Below are 27,199 nucleotides of genomic sequence, written 5' to 3'. Positions count from 1 at the left end.
GTAGGCTATAGCTACACTGTATCTGGCTCTTTGTCCATAATAATGTCATGTAGGCTATAGCTACACTGTATCTGGCTCTATGTCCATAATAATGTCATGTAGACTATAGCTACACTGTATCTGGCTCTATGTCCATAATAATGTCATGTAGACTATAGCTACACTGTATCTGGCTCTATGTCCATAATAATGTCATGTAGACTAAAGCTACACTGGATCTGCAAGCTGTTGGTTGGAACACACGTGCCACGGCCAGAGTGGAACCATTTGCTATATAACGCAACAAAACCATCAGTAGAGTTAAATGTGATGGAACCCCATTTATTTTTTAAAGTTACTTCTATGTGCACTACATCAGCCTTTTATCTACAACAAGTCAATTTGATAAACATCTCTGGTGGGAATATGCATATTGTTTCTATAATATTCTGATGGAAACCTAGCTACTGTCTAAAACTCAGATTTATGTGGAGGACAACGTACAGCTCTAATTTGATCCAAATTTAACAGATTGAAACTCTGGTTCCCCCATCAGATGTTCTACGGTATGGTTGTTACTGTGCAACATGTCATGTTGAATTATGAACAGTATATCACCTGGTCTGTGTTTCAGTATATCACCTGGTCTGTGTTTCAGTATATCACCTGGTCTGTGTTTCAGTATATCACCTGGTCTGTGTTTCAGTATATCACCTGGTCTGTGTTTCAGTATATCACCTGGTCTGTGTTTCGGTATATCACCTGGTCTGTGTTTCGGTATATCACCTGGTCTGTGTTTCGGTATATCACCCCTGGTCTGTGTTTCGGTATATCACCTGGTCTGTGTTTCGGTATATCACCTGGTCTGTGTTTCGGTATATCACCTGGTCTGTGTTTCAGTATATCACCTGGTCTGTGTTTCAGTATATCACCTGGTCTGTGTTTCGGTATATCACCTGGTCTGTGTTTCGGTATATCACCTGGTCTGTGTTTCGGTATATCACCTGGTCTGTGTTTCAGTATATCACCTGGTCTGTGTTTCAGTATATCACCTGGTCTGTGTTTCGGTATATCACCTGGTCTGTGTTTCAGTATATCACCTGGTCTGTGTTTCAGTATATCACCTGGTCTGTGTTTCGGTATATCACCTGGTCTGTGTTTCAGTATATCACCTGGTCTGTGTTTCGGTATATCACCTGGTCTGTGTTTCAGTATATCACCTGGTCTGTGTTTCAGTATATCACCTGGTCTGTGTTTCAGTATATCACCTGGTCTGTGTTTCGGTATAAAATGACCAAAGGAAATGTACTGTGAGTATGTGAATACAGAAGTATAAAGATTTAGTTAAAGGCTGGGGTTGAATTCATTACGCTGGACATCTGTCAATGCGGCTTGTTCTTAATTTGTATGTATGGTGAACGCTGTGCATGTAGGTTCCATTACCTTTAACAGGCTAGATCAACACGCTGCTGGTGTTTACTGGTTGAGAGCCAGTCTACCGTTAGCTACTGGGAGTATGTGACTTCATCTCCAATTGGTGCTGCTCAGTGCTTTTGTGTGAAATTATACCTGACAAGCTCTTACAAATACAATTGAATAGGGAACTCTAGCCAACAGATCACATTCAAAACAGATTTTTATTTACAAATCAGGGCAGGCAGTGTATGGGTTAATTTAAATGTAATCTAATCATCGTGTCCACACCTTTGGTTCAACATCACTGCCCAACGTCCAATAATCATATGTACTGAGGACCTCTATAATCATCAAGCCACTAAGTGTAAAAATATTCACCGTTGTTTACTAATCTTAACGGAACCATACACCTGCATCTGGATTAAAGACAAATACATCCGTAAGGCCGATAGGGAGTGTGTGTGTACTGTCCATCTCTGTTCTAGTAGTAGGCCTCTCTGATCTTGGCCTGTAGTGTGTCACAGGTCTTCTTGGCGTCTCCCAGCAGCATGGATGTGTTGGGCTTGTAGAAGATGGGATTGTCTACTGCAGCATAGCCCACACCCATGGTCCTCTTCATCACAATCACCTACAGTACAGGGAGGGGAACAGGGTTGAGACCTTTTATATTCCTCTTCCCACCCCCACATTCCCCCCTCTGTTTCCAACTGTCTAAATCAGGGCTACGGAAGTACTATTTGAGAAGGTCAGGGTCACACACATTACCTAGGTGGCAAAGGTCCAGATGGACATTGTCATTTATCGGTGTAACAAACACCCTCCTCACAACCCAAACAGTTCACACCCCTCTTGTTGGCGGAGAGAAAACTGCAGCTAATTTCCTGCAATTCTACACATTTTGTCATGTCTTATGTGTGTTCATATGAGACCAGGGGTCGAGGCAAGACTAACCCTCATTTATCATTTTAGTTCAGGACCCACGGCCCTTCTGTTGCATATGACTGGTCTAAATAAATAGTGTCAGAAATATGTTTAAAATAACTAGTCGGAGATCTCATCACAATCCCCTACAGAGAAACAAGACAGCACACTTCACAATCTCATGTTATACTCTATACCTGTGAGAGTCCTTGTCAACCAAAGAGTAGGAGAGCTCAGCCCTCAACACCAGAGAGCAGAACAAGACAATATTTTGCATCCTTCCTTTTGTAAACCAGTGAGGGCCCTGTACTAATACCCTACCTTCTTCATTCCTACCTGTTTGGACTTCCAGACCTCCAGGACTGGCATGCCAGCAATGATGGAGTTGGGGTCCTCCTGGGCTGCTGAGTTCACTGTGTCGTTAGCACCCACCACCAGCGTCAGGTCAGTCTCTGTGGGGGACACACATTAAGTATAACCAGTACAGAGAACCTGGCGAAACTATGGATGGAACCAGCCAGGCAGCGTTACAAACACAACCAAGTGTGAGGGATGCCTGCTGGTCGTTATGATCAAATCAATGAATCCATCAATCTACACAGAACAGAAATATAAAACGCAACAATCTCAAAAATTTTACTGAGTTACAGTTCATAGAAGGAAATCAGTCAATTTAAATAATTAAATTAGGCCCTAATCTATGGACTTCACATGAATGGGCAAGGTCACAGGGCATAGGCCCACCCACTTGGGGGCCAAGCCCAGCAAATCAGAATGAGTTTTTCCCCAAAAGGGCTTTACTGCAGACATAAATACTCCTCAGACAATCTGGCAGGTGAAGAAGCCGGATGTGGAGGTCCTGGGCTGGCGTGGCTACACGAGGTCTGTGGTTGTAAGGCTGGTTGGATGTACTGCCAAATTCTCTAAAACGACGTTGGAGGCGGCTTATGGTAAAGATATAAACATTCAATTTTCTGGCAACAGCTCTGTCGGACATTCCTGCGGTCAGCATGCCAATTGTCAGGTGGACGGATTATCTTGGTAAAGGATAAAATGCTCACTAACAGGGATCTAAAGACATTTGTGCACAACATTTTAGAGGCAAAGCTTTGTGTGTATGGAACATTTCAGGGATCTTTTATTTCAGCTCATGAAAAATGGGACAATTTCATTGTTGCGTTATATTTTTGTTCAGTAAATTGATCAGTGTGAGTGTGTGTGTTCTGACCTTTGAAGTCCTCATTGATCTCATCCATCTCCAGAACCACGTCATATGGAACACCTGCCTCAGCCAGGAGCACGTTTAGCTGGCCTGGCATACGACCTGCCACAGGGTGGATACCAAACCTAGAAACACACGTGCGCACACACACACAGAGAGAAAAACACAAGCACACACATTAATGTTGTCTTTATGCAATTCCTCAGTCAGTCAGGGCTTCACAGCTTCGCTCTGAATTTGGAGAATGAAGATGTTTTCCACTCTAAAGCTTTTAGGCCCAGATGTGTTTTGTCTTCCTTGAACTTAAAAAGGTGACCTGCCAGTGTTCCTGACCAGGAAACTCAAGACGGTCAGTGGGATTGAAAAACTAAATGGAAAGAATGTTATTTTAGAAGTCAGACTAATACAGGACGATATCGTTATCTCACTGTGACAGGAGGACTGATGGTCCCCAACAAAAATAAACAGTGGAGAGAGAGAGAGAGAGAGAGAGAGAGAGAGAGAGGGGTCAGACTAATACAGGACGATATCGTTATCTCACTGTGACAGGAGGACTGATTGTCCCCAACAAAAATAAACAGAGTGGAGAGAGAGAGAGAGGTCAGACTAATACAGGAAGATATCGTTATCTCACTGTGACAGGAGGACTGATTGTCCCCAACAAAAATAAACAGAGTGGAGAGAGAGAGAGAGAGGGGTCAGACTAATACAGGAAGATATCGTTATCTCACTGTGACAGGACTGATTGTCCCCAACAAAAATAAACAGTGGAGAGAGAGAGAGAGAGAGGTCAGACTAATACAGGAAGATATCGTTATCTCACTGTGACAGGAGGACTGATGGTCCCCAACAAAAAAAAACAGAGTGGAGAGAGAGGAAGAGAAAAAGAGAAAGAGATGATTGAGGAGAGAGAGAGAGAGAATTATATTATTGTGAAGACCTACCTGACAGACTTGCCCTGCTCTACCAGCATCTTCACCATGTCAGCAATGGGGTACTGGGCCTTAGCCGCACACAGACCCCAACCTACACACACACACACACACACACACTATAAGCAGACCAACCTACACAATCACAGTGTCACTGTAGGTAAAGTTCAAATGTTACTGTTAAAAGGTATGACTCAGCGATGCACGAAGTAAACAGCAGTGGTGTAAAGTACTGAAGTAAAAATACTCAAAAAAGCACAACTTAAGTAGTTTGTGGGATATGTACTTTAATATTGATATTTTTGCCAACTTTTACTTCACTACATTCCTAAAGAAAATATGTACTTTTTACTCCATACAGTTTCCCTGCCATCCAAAAGTACTTCTTACATTTTGACAGGAAAATGGTCCAATTCACACACTGATCAAAAGAACTTCCCTGGTCATCTCTACTGACTCTGATCTGGTGGACTCACTAAACACAAATGCTTAGTTTGTAAATTATGAGTGTGGGAGTGTGGAAGTGTGGGAGTGTGGAAGTGTGGGAGTGTGGGAGTGTGGAAGTGTGGGAGTGTGGAAGTGTGGGAGTGTGGGAGTGTGGGAGTGTGGGAGTGTGGAAGTGTGGGAGTGTGGGAGTGTGGAAGTGTGGGAGTGTGGAAGTGTGGAAGTGTGGGAGTGTGGGAGTGTGGGAGTGTGGGAGTGTGGGAGTGTGGAAGTGTAGAAGTGTAGAAGTGTGGGAGTGTGGAAGTGTGGGAGTGTGGAAGTGTAGAAGTGTAGAAGTGTGGGAGTGTGGGAGTGTGGAAGTGTGGAAGTGTGCCCCTTGCTATCCGTCAATACAAATAAATGGTGCCGTCTGCTGTGCTTAATATAAGCAATTAGAAATGGTTTATACTTTTACTTGATAGTTAAATTAATTTTAGAAATTCCATTTACTTTTGACACTTAAGTATATTTAAAACCAAATACTTTTAGACTTTTACTCAAGTAGTATTTAACTGGGTGACTCACTTTTACTTGAGTCATTAAGGTATCTTTTCTTTTACTCAAGTATGACAATTGAGTACTTTCTCCACCACTGGTAAACAGAATATTGGGCCGATTTCCACAACAACTAAGAGTGTTGAACCTCTGCTGTTTTGGTCCCGACCATGTTGTAGCAGCAAGGAGCGCACGCACGCACACACACACACACCCTGCATTGTCTTGCATCATGCTCATCTTAATATCTACGGTGCTGCTCGTGGCCACGTCACAACTATACATTTCATGTGTTTGATGGCTCAGGTTGATGTGACCTTCTCCAAGACATGGCAGACCAGGTAACTTAATGACCAGGTAACTAATGACCAGGTAACTAATGACCAGGTAACTAATGACCAGGTAAATGATAGAGGTAACTTAATGACCAGATAAATGATAGAGGTAACTTAATGACCAGATAAATGATAGAGGTAACTAATGACCAGGTAACTAATGACCAGGTAACTAATGACCAGGTAACTAATGACCAGATAACTAATGACCAGATAACTAATGACCAGATAACTAATGACCAGATAACTAATGACCAGATAACTAATGACCAGATAACTAATGACCAGATAAATGATAGAGGTAACTAATGACCAGGTAACTAATGACCAGATAACTAATGACCAGATAAATGATAGAGGTAACTAATGACCAGATAACTAATGACCAGATAAATGATAGAGGTAACTAATGACGAGATAAATGATAGAGGTAACTAATGACCAGATAAATTATAGAGGTAACTAATGACAAGATAACTAATGACCTGATAACTATTACCAGATAAATGATAGAGGTAACTAATGACCAGATAACTAATGACCAGATAACTAATGACCAGATAACTAATGACCAGATAAATGATAGAGGTAACTAATGACCAGATAAATGATAGAGGTAACTAATGACCAGATAAATTATAGAGGTAACTAATGACAAGATAACTAATGACCTGATAACTATTACCAGATAAATGATAGAGGTAACTAATGACCAGATAACTAATGACCAGATAAATGATAGAGGTAACTAATGACCAGATAAATGATAGAGGTAACTAATGACCAGATAACTAATGATAAGATAAATGATAGAGGTAACTAATGACCAGATAACTAATGACCAGATAAATGATAGAGGTAACTTAATGACCAGGTAACTAATGACCAGGTAACTAATGACCAGGTAACTAATGACCAGGTAACTAATGACCAGGTAACTAATGACCAGATAAATGATAGAAGTAACTAATGACCAGATAAATGATAGAAGTAACTAATGACCAGGTAAATGATAGAGGTAACTAATAACCAGGTAAATGATATAGGTAACTAATGACCAGATAACTACTGACCAGATAAATGATAGAGGTAACTAATGACCAGATAACTAATGACCAGATAAATGATAGAGATAACTAATGACCAGATAAATGATAGAGGTAACTAATGACCAGATAAATGATAGAGGTAACTAATGACCAGGTAACTAATGACCAGGTAACTAATGACCAGGTAACTAATGACCAGATAACTAATGACCAGATAACTAATGACCAGATAAATGATAGAGGTAACTAATGACCAGATAAATGATAGAGGTAACTAATGACCAGATAAATGATAGAGGTAACTAATGACCAGATAAATTATAGAGGTAACTAATGACCAGATAACTAATGACCAGATAAATGATAGAGGTAACGTAATGACCAGGTAACTAATGACCAGGTAACTAATGACCAGATAACTAATGACCAGATAAATGATAGAGGTAACTAATGACCAGATAACTAATGACCAGATAAATGATAGAGGTAACTAATGACGAGATAAATGATAGAGGTAACTAATGACCAGATAAATTATAGAGGTAACTAATGACAAGATAACTAATGACCTGATAACTATTACCAGATAAATGATAGAGGTAACTAATGACCAGATAACTAATGACCAGATAACTAATGACCAGATAACTAATGACCAGATAAATGATAGAGGTAACTAATGACCAGATAAATGATAGAGGTAACTAATGACCAGATAAATTATAGAGGTAACTAATGACAAGATAACTAATGACCTGATAACTATTACCAGATAAATGATAGAGGTAACTAATGACCAGATAACTAATGACCAGATAAATGATAGAGGTAACTAATGACCAGATAAATGATAGAGGTAACTAATGACCAGATAACTAATGATAAGATAAATGATAGAGGTAACTAATGACCAGATAACTAATGACCAGATAAATGATAGAGGTAACTTAATGACCAGGTAACTAATGACCAGGTAACTAATGACCAGGTAACTAATGACCAGGTAACTAATGACCAGGTAACTAATGACCAGATAAATGATAGAAGTAACTAATGACCAGATAAATGATAGAAGTAACTAATGACCAGGTAAATGATAGAGGTAACTAATAACCAGGTAAATGATATAGGTAACTAATGACCAGATAACTACTGACCAGATAAATGATAGAGGTAACTAATGACCAGATAACTAATGACCAGATAAATGATAGAGATAACTAATGACCAGATAAATGATAGAGGTAACTAATGACCAGATAAATGATAGAGGTAACTAATGACCAGGTAACTAATGACCAGGTAACTAATGACCAGGTAACTAATGACCAGATAACTAATGACCAGATAACTAATGACCAGATAAATGATAGAGGTAACTAATGACCAGATAAATGATAGAGGTAACTAATGACCAGATAAATGATAGAGGTAACTAATGACCAGATAAATTATAGAGGTAACTAATGACCAGATAACTAATGACCAGATAAATGATAGAGGTAACGTAATGACCAGGTAACTAATGACCAGGTAACTAATGACCAGATAACTAATGACCAGATAAATGATAGAGGTAACTAATGACCAGATAACTAATGACCAGATAAATGATAGAGGTAACTAATGACGAGATAAATGATAGAGGTAACTAATGACCAGATAAATTATAGAGGTAACTAATGACAAGATAACTAATGACCTGATAACTATTACCAGATAAATGATAGAGGTAACTAATGACCAGATAACTAATGACCAGATAACTAATGACCAGATAACTAATGACCAGATAAATGATAGAGGTAACTAATGACCAGATAAATGATAGAGGTAACTAATGACCAGATAAATTATAGAGGTAACTAATGACAAGATAACTAATGACCTGATAACTATTACCAGATAAATGATAGAGGTAACTAATGACCAGATAACTAATGACCAGATAAATGATAGAGGTAACTAATGACCAGATAAATGATAGAGGTAACTAATGACCAGATAACTAATGATAAGATAAATGATAGAGGTAACTAATGACCAGATAACTAATGACCAGATAAATGATAGAGGTAACTTAATGACCAGGTAACTAATGACCAGGTAACTAATGACCAGGTAACTAATGACCAGGTAACTAATGACCAGGTAACTAATGACCAGATAAATGATAGAAGTAACTAATGACCAGATAAATGATAGAAGTAACTAATGACCAGGTAAATGATAGAGGTAACTAATAACCAGGTAAATGATATAGGTAACTAATGACCAGATAACTACTGACCAGATAAATGATAGAGGTAACTAATGACCAGATAACTAATGACCAGATAAATGATAGAGATAACTAATGACCAGATAAATGATAGAGGTAACTAATGACCAGATAAATGATAGAGGTAACTAATGACCAGGTAACTAATGACCAGGTAACTAATGACCAGGTAACTAATGACCAGATAACTAATGACCAGATAACTAATGACCAGATAAATGATAGAGGTAACTAATGACCAGATAAATGATAGAGGTAACTAATGACCAGATAAATGATAGAGGTAACTAATGACCAGATAAATTATAGAGGTAACTAATGACCAGATAACTAATGACCAGATAAATGATAGAGGTAACGTAATGACCAGGTAACTAATGACCAGGTAACTAATGACCAGATAACTAATGACCAGATAAATGATAGAGGTCACTTAATGACCAGATAAATTATAGAGGTAACTAATGACAAGATAACTAATGACCTGATAACTATTACCAGATAAATGATAGAGGTAACTAATGACCAGATAACTAATGACCAGATAAATGATAGAGGTAACTAATGACCAGATAAATGATAGAGGTAACGTAATGACCAGGTAACTAATGACCAGGTAACTAATGACCAGATAACTAATGACCAGATAAATGATAGAGGTCACTTAATGACCAGATAAATGATAGAGGTAACTTAATGACCAGATAACTAATGACCAGGTAACTAATGACCAGGTAACTAATGACCAGATAAATGATAGAGGTAACTAATGACCAGATAAATGATAGAGGTAACTAATGACCAGGTAACTAATGACCAGATAAATGATAGAGGTAACTAATGACCAGATAAATGATAGAGGTAACTAATGACCAGATAAATGATAGAGGTAACTTAATGACCAGGTAACTAATGACCAGGTAACTAATGACCAGGTAACTAATGACCAGGTAACTAATGACCAGATAAATGATAGAGGTCACTTAATGACCAGATAAATGATAGAGGTAACTTAATGACCAGATAACTAATGACCAGGTAACTAATGACCAGGTAACTAATGACCAGATAAATGATAGAGGTAACTAATGACCAGGTAAATGATAGAGGTAACTAATGACCAGGTAAATGATAGAGGTAATTAATGACCAGATAAATGATAGAGGTAACTTAATGATCAGATAAATGATAGAGGTAACTTAATGCAGAGGTTATTCTTGGAAGACTAAAAACAGAAGTGAATAAGGTCTGTTTGAAACAATTTGTTATCTTCTGTTCTCCTCTCCTGACCAAGGCTGCAGTACCTCTTTCCCCTCCTCTCTCCCAATACCCTTCCTTTATCTCTCTTACCTCTCCCCCTTTTCACCTCCTCTTGCCCCATTTCACCCTCTATTCTCACTTTCCCCCCCCTCTCTCCGCTCTGCTCTCCCTTCTGTCTTAAATCATAGGATTTCTACAGTCTGGGGGTGGTGCGTGCGAGAGGAACCCCTTTCCCCTGCCTGTAATTGTTATGGGGTTGTGTGTGTTATGGGGCGGGGGGTGAAGAAGAGGGCATGCGTGCGAGAGGAACCCCCGCTCCCATGTGTCTGTCTAACGCCTGCTTGTGTAACTGTCCTGAGGTATCAGCATACTGGATAGAGGTGTGTTCTGATACTGGGTAGAGTTGAGAGGTGAGAGGCCAGTGCTGTATGTTGATTACAACTAATCAACTATATTTGGAACAAATCTCCCTGACCTCTAACCCCTGGGCCACTGTAGTCTTCTATATTACCAGTTACGTCTGACTGCCTGCCTGCCTGCCTGCCTGCCTGTCTGTCTGGCGAACAAGCTAGCTCCGCTTCACAGGGACATAGATAAACTGCACCCTCTACTGGACATTCCCTGTCCCTGTGTCAGGCTCCAGTACAGACGTTATGCCAGGGTTCATTACTAAATGACCTGGTTTCAGTCTGGGAGGAGAGCAGAACACACAGACAGATACACGACTCTGCACACCACCCTCCTACAGTGATGAACACTGGAACACAGGTGTGTTCCATAAGACTACCTCTGAACCCTACCCAGAACTTGCGTGTTGTGCGAACGCATGATTGCGTTTGTGCTGTGTGTGTGTGTGTGCGTTTGTGCTGTGTGTGTGTGTGTGCGTTTGTGCTGTGTGTGTGTGTGTGCGTTTGTGCTGTGTGTGTGTGTGTGCGTTTGTGCTGTGTGTGTGTGCGTGTGCGTTTGTGCTGTGTGTGTGCGTGTGCGTTTGTGCTGTGTGTGTGCGTGTGCGTTTGTGCTGTGTGTGTGCTTGTGTGCGTTTGTGCTGTGTGTGTGCGTGTGCGTTTGTGCTGTGTGTGCGTTTGTGCTGTGTGTGTGCGTGTGTGCGTGCGTGCGTGCGTGCGAGAGTGTGTACCTGGGGTGATGATGATGCTGTTGGCCTCTTTGATGAGTTCGATGGACTGGTCCACATTGACCTCTGTGTGGGTACCTGTGATCTCCATGGGTTTTCCCCCTGCCGTGGAGCTGGTACCGAACCCTCCCAGGATCACGTTGGGCAGGGAACGGTTCATTGCCTGGAAAGAGGGGTGTAACCAGGATTAAATACAACATTGATATTATATCTCTATGGGGAGCGTGACAAATCTTTTGATGAATTCCAAAACCAAAGAATCTCAAAGTGCAAGAGCAAAACTAAGATGACAAGGCTACCTGACTGGCAGGTGAGTGTCTGAGTGAGAGAGGCTGAGAGAGATGACAAGGCTACCTGACTGGCAGGTGAGTGTCTGAGTGAGAGAGGCTGAGAGAGATGACAAGGCTACCTGACTGGCAGGTGAGTGTCTGAGTGAGAGAGGCTGAGAGAGATGACAAGGCTACCTGACTGGCAGGTGAGTGTCTGAGTGAGAGAGGTTGAGAGAGATGACAAAGCTACCTGACTGGCAGGTGAGTGTCTGAGTGAGAGAGGCTGAGAGAGATGACAAGGCTACCTGACTGGCAGGTGAGTGTCTGAGTGAGAGAGGCTGAGAGAGATGACAAGGCTACCTGACTGGCAGGTGAGTGTCTGAGTGAGAGAGGCTGAGAGAGATGACAAGGCTACCTGACTGGCAGGTGAGTGTCTGAGTGAGAGAGGCTGAGAGAGATGACAAGGCTACCTGACTGGCAGGTGAGTGTCTGAGTGAGAGAGGCTGAGAGAGATGACAAGGCTACCTGACTGGCAGGTGAGTGTCTGAGTGAGAGAGGCTGAGAGAGATGACAAGGCTACCTGACTGGCAGGTGAGTGTCTGAGTGAGAGAGGCTGAGAGAGATGACAAGGCTACCTGACTGGCAGGTGAGTGTCTGAGTGAGAGAGGCTGAGAGAGATGACAAGGCTACCTGACTGGCAGGTGAGTGTCTGAGTGAGAGAGGCTGAGAGAGATGACAAAGCTACCTGACTGGCAGGTGAGTGTCTGAGTGAGAGAGGCTGAGAGAGATGACAAGGCTACCTGACTGGCAGGTGAGTGTCTGAGTGAGAGAGGCTGAGAGAGATGACAAAGCTACCTGACTGGCAGGTGAGTGTCTGAGTGAGAGAGGCTGAGAGAGATGACAAGGCTACCTGACTGGCAGGTGAGTGTCTGAGTGAGAGAGGCTGAGAGAGATGACAAGGCTACCTGACTGGCAGGTGAGTGTCTGAGTGAGAGAGGCTGAGAGAGATGACAAGGCTACCTGACTGGCAGGTGAGTGTCTGAGTGAGAGAGGCTGAGAGAGATGACAAGGCTACCTGACTGGCAGGTGAGTGTCTGAGTGAGAGAGGCTGAGAGAGATGACAAGGCTACCTGACTGGCAGGTGAGTGTCTGAGTGAGAGAGGCTGAGAGAGATGACAAGGCTACCTGACTGGCAGGTGAGTGTCTGAGTGAGAGAGGCTGAGAGAGATGACAAGGCTACCTGACTGGCAGGTGAGTGTCTGAGTGAGAGAGGCTGAGAGAGAGTATGTGTGTGTAAGTGAATGCGACTGAGTGTTTAGCAGTACTCACCACACACATGATGTAGGAGAGGATAGCACCAGACGAGCCAATCAGAGCTCCTACAATGGTCATGAGGTTGTTGTCCAATAGGAATCCCTCGGCACACAGCGCCCAACCAGAGTAGGAATTGAGCACAGTGATGACAACGGGCATGTCAGCGCCCCCGATGGCCATCGTCAGGGTTACACCCTACAGGAACACAATCCCGGTCAGGACAGGCTTCAGTCACTAGTAGGGTTGCAAAAGGTTTTCCAGAAATACCAGTTGGAGGATTCCTGGATTTCCTGTTAATTCCCCACTGATTCCAGTAATCTTCCAACCTCGATTTCTCGAAAAGCTGCGATTCTTTGGAAAGTTACTTGAATCTTGGAACTATACCCAGCAAACCGGGAACATTCCCAGAACATTAGCTAAGATTCCCATTAAGTTCTAGGTAGTGTTTTATCTAACATTAGGATAACATCCCCCAAAAAAATCAGAAAACATTTTAAATGTAATATCCTTGGAATGTATTCCTAGCATTCACTGAAAGGTTGTACACAACACCTGTAACAACCACCACAGAACATTCCCCAAACGTTATCATTAGGTTTCCAGGTAAGGTAGTAATGCACCAGTAATGTTTTTAGAACACACTGCCGCAACGAAATATAGGATCAATGTTCTGGGAATGTTCTGGCAACATCAGGCAATTGTTTTATGCAAACATTGTGTAATCATGAGCCAACTGGCCAGGTTTTGTGTTATGAGAACATTTGCCGCAACCTAGCGAATGTTCTGGGAACTTTTACAAAGCCAATTTTGGTTTGCTGGGTAGTCAATAGATAAACCCCTCACAGTGACTTTATGATACTGGGTTATTTCCTCTAGATCAGGGGTAGGCAACTAGATTAAGCCGTGGAACGATTTTTGTTGGAGCTGAAACAAACTACACAAAAAAATGTTAAACACTCAAGCCAGTTCTGGCCAGCGGGCCGCCTGTTGCCTAACCCTGCTGTAGATTGTGGTTGTCGTCTTTATCAAGGTCAGTCCCACCAACATTGTTGAGTGTCAAAGTTTTTCTTATTCTGATAAGAGCTGAATAACACTATTGGTCATTGGTGGTCTTCACCATGTCTGTATAAAACATTACAGCTTTAGCCATGTTCTCACCATGACGGTGGAGAGGCCAGACACTCCAACCAGACAGCCCATGCCAGTAGCGTAGTCAGCACTGAGCATGAAGGGAATCATACCACCGACAGACGCCGTCATCAGACCAGCGTTCATCATGTGACGCCCCGGCAACATCAGTGGGGCGGAGTTCAGAACACCTGAAAGGAGGGAATACAGAACACTGTTCACAGAACTGCACCAGGAACTCTAAACTCTGAACTCACAATGTATCATTCTGAACTGGAAATTGTGAACAGAGAGGAGTGGAACGGGGCAGGGAATCCTGGAAGGAGAGATGGGGCAGGGTTGTATTGATATATCACATTGATTAGAGTGAGGGGGTGGAGGTCAGGTGGAGCGTTGTAATATATTGAAAACAGACCACAGATCTGGCAGGGACTCCTGCCTTCGGTCGGTCTCTCATTACCAGTGATCACAGAGGGAATAGAGAACTGACGGTTTATAAACACAATAGAGAGACAACCGTTTCTCACGTGGGCTAGAAAAATAACTCCCCTCCATAGAAAAGCAGCCCCCCCACACACACACTTAAAGAGAAGATTCACCCATTTTGAATGTTCCATTGTTTTTGTGTATCTCTGAGTGATGTTCTATCGATTTCCTGGGTCATTTAATGTTTTCATGTGTATCTGAGTTACTGGTGTTCAAGCAGGCAGAAATCCATCCGGTTTGACGTAGCACTGTGATAAAGTCTCTCTCACTACCCTGGAAGTTAATAGGAATACAACTTTTAGATGGTGAAAACATCTATCATACATGTCAGATTTCAATACTGGCTGATGTCATAACACGGGACGATGTCTTCTCTCAAATGACTCAATTATCATATTTTTTGTGATATTCCTACCTTCGAGAAATTTAGAATTTAACAGAGGGTTTAGCACATTTCTCCTATTTGTCTGCCTCTTCAGTCCAGGGTGCATTGTATGGTGCCGTTGCGAATGTCAAACTCCACTCTGAGGCACATCGATCTGCAGGTTGAACAGGTGAGATTGTAGACTCCTAAAATTGATAGCTGTAAAATTCCCAAAACAAACTGCACTAACTAGCTACTTCATATACTGATCTTGTCTTTGGTATTATTGTGTGTAGTTAAGTTAGCTAGCTAGCCAGCCCATAGAGAGCATTGCATTGTGGATTTGGTAGTCGACTTGAGCTGCAACATATTTCCACAACAATATTTACGTTTCTACCAACCTTATTATAAACACCAAAATGGAACATCTGATCCCTAAACATATTGCTGTCACATGTGTTATTTAACACTATACATTGTAGTGGTTTTGGGTGGATTTTTCCTTTAACAACTGTTACCTTACCAACATAGCACTCCTACAAGCCTCCCGGCCCTTCCACTCTGTCAGGCACGCAATAATCAGCCATACTCACACACACACACCATCCTGGCCTGGATTTCCCATGGGATCTTGAGCTTTGGCTAGATCAAAGGAGGCAATCAGTACCACAGGACAGAGAGCTCAGAGAGAGAGAGTGTGTGTGTCTGTCTGCGTTCCTGCATCCACGTGTGTTAATGGCTGTCTACAGTACCTTGCAGCTTGCCATAGGCCACCAGTGACCCGCTGAAGGTGACCCCTCCGATGTATGTGCCGAGGTAGGCCACAGTCTTCACCATGTTGGCTGCAGGGTGTACGTCCAAGTGAGGGTACTCGATCATGTACTCTGCCACACAGGTCAGAACTGCAGCCAGACCCACCAGGCTGTGGAAGGCAGCTACCAACTGGGGGAGATCGGTGATCTCAATACGCTTAGCAATGGTCAGACCTGGGGAAGCAGAGTAGCAGAGGGTCAGAAACACGCAGTAGGGCACAGGGGGAAAACAGACACACCGTCACAGAGACCTTCAGTTCTATACAGGTACCGATGGCTGTAGGTCCTAGCAGTTGATTTGGAATTCAGCAACAACAAAACAGCCCTGAATCTCTGAAGGCCAAATGTAGAAGACATTTTCTATGGAAGTATTTTCTCCTGGTCTCACAGTGCTTCACATAGAGTTGGACTAACTCCTAGTGCTACAACATACTGTATTTGCTGGGAAGGCAACCATCTGGACTGAATAACTTTTGTATTCATATTGGACATTAACATCAGAAGTAACAGAATAGTCTGGAGGCACGCTCTAAACAGTGTTGTCAAAAACCCTAATAAAATAACAACTAGTTCTCTAAAGGATAATATTACTAATATCAGACTGCATAAACACACATGCCCTGGGTGTGTGTGTGTGTGTGTGTGAGACAGCTGCCAGGGCCTAAGAGAATAATAACATCATATCAGTATAACACACACACACACCTAAAGTACTCTGACACCATGAAGATATCAGAACATGTATATCTGTCAATCTATATCGCATGATGGACGGTCCATCATAGTTTCAATAATTCACGCTCATTTTTCAAAGACTTCAGAAATAATATGCAAAGTCAATAACATGTACAAACCTTAGTCATGGTTTTATACACTTTTAAACAAATGTGAAATGGTGTATGAGATCAGATATCTAGACTTTTCTGCCTGTGTTGTCCAGACCAAAATCCTCATCGCCAATGGCAGAAGGAAAAGCTGAGGTAGAAACATGGCATCTGGCTGGAAAAATTGACTTGGGCCCGTTTCCCGGACACGGATTAAGCCTGGTCTTGGAGGAAGGGCCTACTTACCCAGGGTCTTCTAGTGGCCATGGCCTTTTTAAGTTTCCATTTCAATTATAAAGTATTTTTAGATGTTTAAACACACTTTTAATACATGTTGATTAGATTTGAGATGGTGTGTATCTGTATATGGCTGTGTGGTGTGACAGGTCCACCTACCCAGGGTTCCTCCGGTGGCCATGGCGGCACTCATCTGTGCCAGCAGCTCAGGAGACGGCTTCAGGGAGCCGAGGGTGGCAGCAATGCCCCCTGCTACCCCCATCATGCCCAGGGCATTACCTAGACGACTGGTGCCCTGTGAAGACAGCCCTGCCAATGCTCCCACACAGCACATACCAGACCCCAGGTACATCATCTGGAACACACAGTGTTACAACATAACACACCAACACAACACAGTTGGCTTCCTAACTCCAGGTAGTTACATCATTTGTAGAACAACACTTCAACAACAACAGCAGCACATCAGTGTCACCTGCTCGATGTGGTAGCCAGCAGCCACAGAGGCCCCGTAACCTCCTATGAAGACTCCTATTGGTAGACCGTACAGGTAGTTGTACTCTGGAGGGTCTGTAGGACGTTTAAACATGTCCAGCATCCTCTGGGTGATCATGAACCCACCTGGGAGGACAGAGACAGGTAGAGACAGTGAGTGAGTGTGCGCTTGTGTGCGTGCGTGTGCGCATGTGTGTGTCGTGTGTGTGTGCCAGACCTGCGATGTTGATGGAGGAGACGAAGGCTGCAGCCAGAGCCAGGCCCTCGGGGAAGGAGGAGGGGTGGAGACCTCCCCCCATCAGGACCAGACCACCCACAGCAGTCAGACCTGCCACGGGGAGAGAAGACATGTTCACACACACCTTGTTCAACGTCCAGGTGCTTGAAGGAGTAAAGAAATTTAATAATGTAACAGTTTCTGCAGGGGTTTCTTAGAGGGAGGAAATAAGCGGAGGGCTTTGTTACACTACAGACACACCCAGTATGGAGAACAGGGTGACCATTACCTGCTGACACACCCAGTATGGAGAACAGGGTGACCATTACCTGCTGACACACCCAGTATGGAGAACAGGGTGACCATTACCTACTGACACACCCAGTATGGAGAACAGGGTGACCATTACCTGCTGACACACCCAGTATGGAGAACAGGGTGACCATTACCTGCTGACACACCCAGTATGGAGAACAGGGTGACCATTACCTGCTGACACACCCAGTATGGAGAACAGGGTGACCATTACCTACTGACACACCCAGTATGGAGAACAGGGTGACCATTACCTGCTGACACACCCAGTATGGAGAACAGGGTGACCATTACCTACTGACACACCCAGTATGGAGAACAGGGTGACCATTACCTGCTGACACACCCAGTATGGAGAACAAGGTGACCATTACCTACTGACACACCCAGTATGGAGAACAAGGTGACCATTACCTACTGACACACGCAGTATGGAGAACAAGGGAACCATTACCTACTGACACACCCAGTATGGAGAACAAGGTGACCATTACCTACTGACACACCCAGTATGGAGAACAAGGTGACCATTACCTACTGACACACCCAGTATGGAGAACAAGGTGACCATTACCTACTGACACACCCAGAATGGAGAACAAGGTGAACATTACCTACTGACACACCCAGTATGGAGAACAGGGTGACCATTACCTGCTGACACACCAGGGTCCACTATACAGCAAACAGCTGAAAACTGACCCACACGAAGAGGGACGGACAAAGCCTGTCTAATAAGTGCTTGTTTTTCAGTGCAAAGTGTTTTAATACATTTTACTAAGGTGTGCACAAATAAATAGGACCCAGCAGTGACACTATTTGAGCCCTGACCTCTGACCTGAGATGGCGTTGGTGACGGACATGAGGGGTGAGTGGAGGGCGGGGGTGACGCCCCACACCGTGTGGTATCCCACGATGCCGGCCAGGCCGAAAGTAGTGACCATCTGGGTGAAGGCTGAGTTGGGCGCCGCCAAGCCCAGAGCCAGACATGTAGAGAGACCTGGAGACAGGAGAGGACAGCAGAGAGGGAGGGAGTTAGGGTGTGTGTGTGTGTGTGTGTGTGTGTGTGTGTGTGTGTGTGTGTGTGTGTGTGTGTGTGTGTGTGTGTGTGTGCGGTGTGAGTGTCTGACCTGCGGTGTAGACACCAGCGTTGGTCAAGGTCTTCTGGAAAGGTGAGACCACAGCTGCCTTCTCTGCCGCTAGCTCTGCTACACTTTTCTGTTTGACTGGAGCGGCCGGGGGTTGTGTCTTAGGTTGGGGGGATGGGAACAGGCTCTTGCCTTCCTGGAGATGTGACAAACACAACGTGAGAAACACACAATGTGAAAAAAAACACAAGATGAAAAATACACGTTAGAAATCCACATGAGAAACACACACACTGAGAAACACACACACTGAGAAACACACACACTGAGAAACACACACACACTGAGAAACACACACACACTGAGAAACACACACACACTGAGAAACACACACACACTGAGAAACACACACACACTGAGAAACACACACACACTGAGAAACACACACACTGAGAAACACACACACACTGAGAAACACACACACACTGAGAAACACACACACACTGAGAAACACACACACACTGAGAAACACACACACACTGAGAAACACACACACACTGAGAAACACACACACACACTGAGAAACACACACACACACTGAGAAACACACACACACACACACTGAGAAACACACACACACTGAGAAACACACACACACACTGAGAAACACACACACACACACACTGAGAAACACACACACACTGAGAAACACACACACACACTGAGAAACACACACACACACTGAGAAACACACACACACACACACACACTGAGAAACACACACACACTGAGAAACACGTGAGCAATTGAGGAATATTCTAAATGGAAGGTTATTGTTAGAAATGGAGGGATCCTGTCAGGATTTAATTGGAAACCTTGCTTTTTAAAAAGTGAGTTTCTACGGCACCAAGGTTGAAAATAACAGACTGACCAATCACGTGCAAGTTGAGGTTCTTAACTAGAAGACAGGATTTTTCATATCACCTAAGGAACCTGAGTAACAACCACGGGATATAACAATGGAACATACCTAGCGAGAAAAATCACATTTAAATAGCATGAATAATTCTGTTTAATATGTGGTAAGGTGACACGCCTCGTGCTTTCTCTGCCTCTCTAGTCTGCCGTAAACACTGTCAAAATGTCAAAACTTTCAAATCAACACATTCCTGGAAAAGTGCATTTAAAAAAGATATTTCATAACTAGCATTCCTGTTTCTCACGTAAACTGTGCTATGTGCAGCCAGCTGGATACCAGCTCTGAGAGAATATAGCAGGGTGGCTTATGGGTCATGGTGACGCTTCACTCAGAAATTACAGCATGCATCCCAAATGGCACCCTATTTCCTATATAGGGAGCAACTTTTGACCAGGGCCCATAGGATGCCATTTGGGAGGCAGAGAAAGTCTGAGCATGAAGGGACGTGGACTCTTCAACTCATTCAACAGAGAATATCTGACAAACTTTGATTTGGAGTGAAATATCACATTTAAAACTCCCTGCTTTCTTCAGTCTCAGTGTGACTGATTCACCCACTTTGTAGCTCTTTACTTATCGTGTCATTTGAAACAAAACCAAATCCCACCTTCTTTCACAGGAGAAGACAGCATTTACACCCACAATCTGACAGGAAAAAAATACTACCAACCTCAAGACATCTGAGAGTCCTCACAATATATACGTTCAGGTAATAACAGATGATTAATGCTAGTTAAGTAGTAACTAACTATGACAGAACTTACTGCAATACGCTACAGTATGTCAAAGGCTGTGATTTATCATCTGCTGTAGAGTAATGTGTTCTGACAATCTGGCTGTTGGGAAAATAATCTACAATAGAATTTTATGCAGAAAAATATGTTGGTAGGACACGGCTGTGTGTGTTTGCGCACATGGAAGTGATTTATGTTTACTATAGGTTAATGAGATCATGGAAATGGGACGACTAAAATGGGACTAAATGGAAAGGGCATTTAGTTGACTAAAATGGCCCACTGTTTTATTCATTTTGACAATAACTAGACTAAATCATTATTCAAATGACAAAAATGTGACTTAATGATATTTGTGTCAAAATGACCTAGACAAAACAATAAATAAAAGAGTCCCAAAATGGACATATTCTACATGAAGTATCAACAGAGACACACCTGCACACCATACTACACACCTGCATGACCATGGTTCCTCTGATGACGTGGTCCAGTGTCCCGTGATCAAACTCTTCTTTGGGCTCAAAGTGGAAGTAGTCTTTGTCTGGGCTGATGGTGATAAGCACAATTAAAATCAGACATTAATATATCACATTTATATACTGTAGCACCTTTATCAAACTCCAATCCTTTTAGACTTGGCCAGGAACAACTCAGGGTCTGTGGGGCTATAACATAGGCCAGGTGTTTTTCCTGGTCAGGTAACATGATTGGTCCTAGGGAAAACTACTGTCCCTGTCCATGTCTAGTAGTATTATAAAGTGTCCCTCTATCCATCCAAAAACCTGTCCACCCACCCGTCCCTTTACCTGATGGCCTTGAGCAGTTTGAGCACGTTGTTGGAGTACAGGGTGCTGGCCTGGGTGGGCATGCGGCTGGGCAGGTCTGTGAAGCCGATGTGTGTCACACCCTGAGGAGAAACACACACACAGCTCTCAGTTACACACACACAAACTCCACCTATACACACTCTAGGGACAGTATTATTCTTCCAGAACTGAGCTGGTCTCCTCACCTTGTGTACGTGCAGCTCTCCAGGCTTGGTGGTCTCAATGTTTCCTCCAGCCTCAGCAGCCAGATCCACCACCACAGAGCCATCCTTCATAGACTCCACCATCTCTGTCTTGATCAGGATGGGAGCTCGCTTCCCTACAGACAGAGGGCATGGTCACAGATCATTATAGAAAGGGAAATTATTAGGATAGAAAGAGTGGAATGATATTCATGGTGAGAGAAAGGAGGGAGAGACGTAGGAGAGAAACAAAGAGAGGAGAACAAGCAGACAGAGTATGTATGAATGAATGAATGAGATACTGAATGAATGAGAGCATGAATGAATGAGAGCATGAATGAATGAATGTTCACCTGGGATGAGAGCAGTACTGATGAGGATGTCCACGTCTTTACACTGCTTGGCAAACAACTCCATCTCAGCTGCAATGAACTCTGGGGACATCTCCTTGGCATAACCTCCAACACCATCCCCGGACTCCTTAATGTGCACCTCCAAAGGCTCTGCCCCGAACGACTTAAACTGTTCCAGAGCTGCTGGTCTGAGGGTGGATACAGAACATCACCATCATCAATACTGTACCTGGTATCGAAGACTAACTACAACTCATCTGGTACTGCAACTCACCTGGTATCAAAGCCTCTGACAATAGCTCCCATAGACTTGGCGGCTCCAGCTGCAGCCAAACCAGCCACTCCACCTCCGATGACCAGGACCTGGAAGGGTTAACAAGATGGCGGTCAGAGATACAGCGACGTTGCATTGATCCCACAGACTCTGCAGTCCAGGTGACAGGTTAGTCAAAACACTATAATATATTTAATGCTCTGACATGTCACAGTTGTTCAGTTTTGACAGGTACATTCACATTGATCTAGTTGATATAACTGCTATAGAAGGACTTACCTTGGCTGGGGGGACTTTCCCTGCTGCTGTGATCTGGCCGGTGAAGAATCTGCCAAAGTGGTTAGCAGCCAGAACAACAGCCTTGTACCTGCAGGACACACACAGTTCTATGAACACATTGAACAAGTTTCAGAGCTGGAGGCTAAGACATATGCGTTACTGTGTGTGTACGTATGCGTGTGTGCATACATGTCTGGGTCTCTGCGCATGTCTCCCCTTACCCTGCAATGTTAGCCATGGAGCTGAGTGCGTCGTAGCCCTGTGCGATGGTGACTCGCGGGACCTGATCCATGGCCAGCACGGTGGTCTGACTCTGGGCCAGCATCTCCATGAGATCAGGATTCTGAGCTGGGTAGATGAAGCTCACCAGGGTGGATTTAGGCTTCAGCAGCTCTGACTCATGTTTGCCAGTAGCCTCGTTCAACACTGGAGCTCTCACCTGGAGAGAAAGTTCAAGAGAGAAGATGGGTCAGAGGTTACCAGGGGCCAACAATGTCTAAGAGATTGAAATGTTTATTTTGTTTCCTCTACTAGCTCAAACAACCAGCAACAACGATTTACTCAGACTTCACCAGTGTTATCCCATACCTAATACTTTGGAACGGCAAAACTCATTCCTCACTCAATTTGTTATGTAAAACTCCCATTGACATACTAGAAGTGTGAAGTATGGTTTACAATAAAGTTACATTTCAACATGTGTATATCTGAAGTTAGGATCTGGCCCTCAATAGTTCAGTACACATTTTGTTTCCTAACAGCACGTGCGAGGGGATCTGCCTGAGCTAGGAGCTGTGTGGGATAACTAATCTTGATCTCATTATGAGTAATTCATGGAATGTAGATCCATGATTCTGCACAGAGCCTTGATCAGGCCGATCCTCTCAGATGTAACCCTGCAGCCCTGGGTTCAAGTTAACTCCCTGCCCAGTATTGACCACCCTGAGTTTGAGTTAAGTTTGAGTTCCATAGCCCAGTACTGACCTTGAGGACCAGGTCAGATCCGAAGGCCCCGTTAGTGTCTGTGATGGAGGCTCCAGCGTTTATGTACATTTGGTCAGAGAACTTAGCGTGGTCTCCTGCTCCAGACTCCACCTGGACGTTGAAGCCCTGTTTGACGAGCAGCTCCACCCCCGCAGGGGACACAGCCACACGACGCTCATTCTTAAAGATCTCCTTAGGAACTCCTACCACCAGGTCCTTATACAGCCGTCCTGCATGAACACACACAACCTCCTTTTAACAAACACTTGAGGACAACCACATAAGATACAACACACCTTGGGGAACAACAATGGGTGTGATTTACACACACTGAATCAGTGTGCACACACAAACATACCTGTACAGATACATGAGTGGGAGACATGAGTATAGCATTACAATTAACAGCATGAAGAGTAACCCAATTCTGAGTTCAGAATTTGCCGTTATCAAGACCTGGTGAGAATCTGGGAGAGACTGACAGGTTCAGGGTAAAAGAGGCTGCAGATGAGACTGTGGAAGAGGCAGGGAAGGGAGTAAGGAAGAATGGAAGTGAGGCAGGGACTAAGGCAAGCTGTAGTGTACTAGGCCGTAGTGACTACTACCGTAGTGTGTGTAAGTTAGACTAAAAGACAGTGTAGTTCTGCAGCGGAAAGTGAGTTGGCCCGGCGAGGTTGGTGGAGAGTCGGGTTTCACATATCAGTCCTTACACGGTGTGGTGACCTCCCCAGCACAGAAACATTATTAGCAGCTGGTTGGCTGCGAGCCAGTACCCACACCACGACGAGGCCTGCTCTGTCTGTCACACACAGACCCAAACCCTGCTCCGCTAAATGTCCCAGTTACACACAAAACTTCCACAAACACACAACATACACTCCAGCACAGCTACCTCAGTCAGTGACAACACAGGGTAGTGTTTATAAAAAGTAGATCTGCCACGGAACAGCAGAATACACATTTCACCTTTAACTGACCTCTCTTACATGTTCTCTTTGCAGGTTAGCAACAGAGAGTGGAGTTAGCCACGGTCATGTTAGCACCCCATAGAAACATTAGCTAAGTTGATTCACGGTCCTATTGTTTCCCATTTCAACAAATTCCCTATCAACCCCTATTCCAAACACAACCGCCACTGCTCTGTGGGAGTTTTTCCACTCCTCCAGCCAGGGCAGAAAATGTCCTTAACTGAACTGTTGTTTAGTTTCCCAATGCCTTTAGTAGGATAGAGAGGAGAAGCTATAAAACAACAAGCAGCCAGGCCTAGACTGCCTACTGTGGCAAAAATACAGATAAGACAATTATCAGAAGACAGTGTTAAGGAGTTTGTGTGTTTGTTAAGGAGTTGTAGTTGTGTCCTACCTTTAGCAGGCTCACAGTTCCAGAGCTGTGGGAAGGTCCTGAAGGCCCGTCGGCCAGGTGTGTGTTGGCGAACACCTTGCTGGAGCAAGGTGACAGTGGAGCCGCAGCAGGAGACACAGCGCAGCAGAGAGGACATGACTAGTGCTGCTGAGGGACAGGCCTGTAGCTGTACCTCTGGTCAACAACACCTAGAGACACAAACAGTTGTGTGTGTGTTGCAGGTGAGGACGTCTTCTAACACTACGTCTGCTTGCTGCTTCCTCAGCCAGCCTTGCTTATCTTAACTGCCCCCGGAAAGTCCTGAACACACACACACACTTTCTCTTCAGCTGCTGGGCCTAGCGACGGCAGTGTGACATTTCAGCTGTGCAGGACAGGACGCAGGGCTGTATACACACTACACAAAGCTACGCGAGATCTGGAAATATGACAGTGTGGTTGTGACAAGAACACTCCTGACTGCTGGGTGAGAGCATAGGACAGGGGAGGGGGTTGGGTAGGAGTAGGGACAGGAACAGAAATGGTAGGGCTGGGGTAGAGGCTGGAGACAGGCAGTAGATCTGCATGCAGAAACTGGGGCAGAGAGAAAGAGGGATTATATCCACATGTTGTGGGTTAGCAGAGCACAAGGCAACAGCAACTCAAACGACACACACAGCCTCTCTCTAATTCATTCATACACTCACTCCCTCCCTCCCTCCCTCCCTCGCTCTCTGCTGCCGTTGGACCATTGGAGTACAACTCAGACAGGGTGGAAAACTGGGACACAAGTCTCTACTACAACAACCTGTAGCTGAACATTTTGTCCGTGCATGACTGTTGCTTCCATATATGACATGACTGTTGCTTCTATTCATTCCTGCAGGAATAAACAGAAACGTAAGAGAAAAGTGTTTATTATTAGGGTAACTACAAAAATATTTCTCACCAACCTTCTGGTAGTTTTCGTCTCAGCCGGAAATTAATTCCCGTTTGATCCGTTATAAAATACAGTAGTGCAATTTGGTTGGTCGGAACGACCTTCACTTTTTCAATTGTCGGGCGCACGGAACGAAGTTTCGGTATCGCAGGTTTATTGGCGCGTTCAGATGAAAGTCGGAACTAGGAAACTCGAACATGTCCGACTTGCTAATTGGTTGAGCGCGGCACGTGTACAACTACAGCCAGTTAGCAAGTCAGACATTTCCGAGTTTCCTAGTTCTGACTATAACGTCAACAATGCATATATAATTAACTATAGAGACTATGCAAATTATTCCTCATCATATCTTCTCTACTTTTGGTGGCCTTAACTTCATGTTGTTTTGCAATTATAATATTGACAAAGTTCCAGTGAAACGTTCTGCTTTTCATCGGCAGGTTTTCTTGTCATGGTCCTTAATTTATAAACACAATTTTTCTTCACACAGATATTATATATGGAATACTCGGGATATATTGTATAAAAATACCTCTCTGTTTTTAGAATATTGGTTCCGAAATAATATCCTATTGGTGAGCCAACTGGTAAATGCAGAGGGTATTTTACTCAGTTATAAAGAATTCTTATCACTTTACAAGGTCCCTGTAACACCTAAAATGTTGCAATTGTTTTAGATGCCATTCCCTCAGGTGTTGCTATGTTATTCAGGAACGTGTCAAGACCTGACCCTCAGAGCCTACCTTCTGTTGACCCTGTTGACTCATCAGTAGGAAAGATTTGTTTCTCTTTTGGTCCATTCAACAACAGAGCGATACTTTCCTTGTTTCAGCAGGAAACTGTTGGAAAAAAGTTTGGATGTTGCCACACACATACCTACTTGTTAACAAAATTAAGGAAGTTTCCTTTAAAATTATTCATAAATATTATCCTGCCAACCACTATATGAAGAAGTTTAAGGAAAACATCAACTCAAATTGCTCCTTTTGTAATGACCACCCAGAAACAGTTTTGCATCTTTTTTGGCATTGTATGCATGTAAGAAAACTGTGGCAAGACATCAGTAGATTTATAATTGAACACATTTATGAAGATTTTACACTATTGTGGAGAGATGTACTGTTTGGATTCTTTACATACAATAGAAATAAGCGGAATCATTTTTATGTAATTAATTTCATTATTCTTTTGGCCAAATTTCATATACACAAATGTAAATTTACAAACAGAAAACCACATTTTCGTACCC

The 27,199-nt window shown here is 43.5% G+C and overlaps 1 protein-coding gene across 2 annotated transcripts; it reads right to left on the bottom strand.

Annotated features, from left to right (window-relative positions):
• Nucleotides 1–1,597: 1,597 nt before the first annotated feature.
• LOC110506133 (NAD(P) transhydrogenase, mitochondrial) lies at nucleotides 1,598–26,158 on the bottom strand. Of its 2 annotated transcripts, none has more exons than XM_036981045.2 (23): nucleotides 25,964–26,158; nucleotides 25,032–25,219; nucleotides 23,670–23,899; nucleotides 22,907–23,124; nucleotides 22,686–22,773; nucleotides 22,407–22,495; nucleotides 22,133–22,320; nucleotides 21,783–21,916; nucleotides 21,577–21,677; nucleotides 21,226–21,316; nucleotides 19,097–19,250; nucleotides 18,805–18,966; nucleotides 17,652–17,762; nucleotides 17,415–17,560; nucleotides 17,099–17,294; nucleotides 15,819–16,052; nucleotides 14,247–14,407; nucleotides 13,104–13,283; nucleotides 11,509–11,668; nucleotides 4,483–4,564; nucleotides 3,545–3,663; nucleotides 2,653–2,768; nucleotides 1,598–2,023 (listed from the first exon to the last, which is right to left on the bottom strand). In XM_036981045.2, exons 2-23 carry the CDS (start codon nucleotides 25,165–25,167, stop codon nucleotides 1,877–1,879), a joined length of 3,243 nt encoding a protein of 1,080 aa, XP_036836940.1. In that variant the 5' UTR covers nucleotides 25,168–25,219; nucleotides 25,964–26,158; the 3' UTR covers nucleotides 1,598–1,876. The 2 variants fall into 2 exon arrangements, with proteins under 2 accessions (XP_036836940.1, XP_036836941.1); XM_036981046.2 differs by having other exon boundaries at nucleotides 25,960–26,134.
• Between the last annotated feature and the right edge of the window lie 1,041 nt (nucleotides 26,159–27,199).

This window comes from Oncorhynchus mykiss, chromosome 6 (assembly GCF_057628025.1).
Source record: "Oncorhynchus mykiss isolate SJ-2025 chromosome 6, ASM5762802v1, whole genome shotgun sequence".
In the NCBI taxonomy this organism is placed as follows: domain Eukaryota; kingdom Metazoa; phylum Chordata; class Actinopteri; order Salmoniformes; family Salmonidae; genus Oncorhynchus; species Oncorhynchus mykiss.
Note: the sequence above shows the minus strand (reverse complement) of the source record. Positions and strands in the feature narration are given on the sequence as shown.

Coding starts and splice junctions, on each gene's coding strand:
- LOC110506133 (XM_036981045.2), bottom strand. CDS start 25,167: ATGTCCTCTCTGCTGCGCTGTGTCTCCTGCTGCGGCTCCACTGTCACC. Junction 22,774..22,906: donor TCCATGGCTAACATTGCAGG/GTAAGGGGAGAC, acceptor TGTGTCCTGCAG/GTACAAGGCTGTTGTTCTGG. Junction 13,284..14,246: donor CTGGCCTCTCCACCGTCATG/GTGAGAACATGG, acceptor GTGTTCCTGTAG/GGTGTAACCCTGACGATGGC.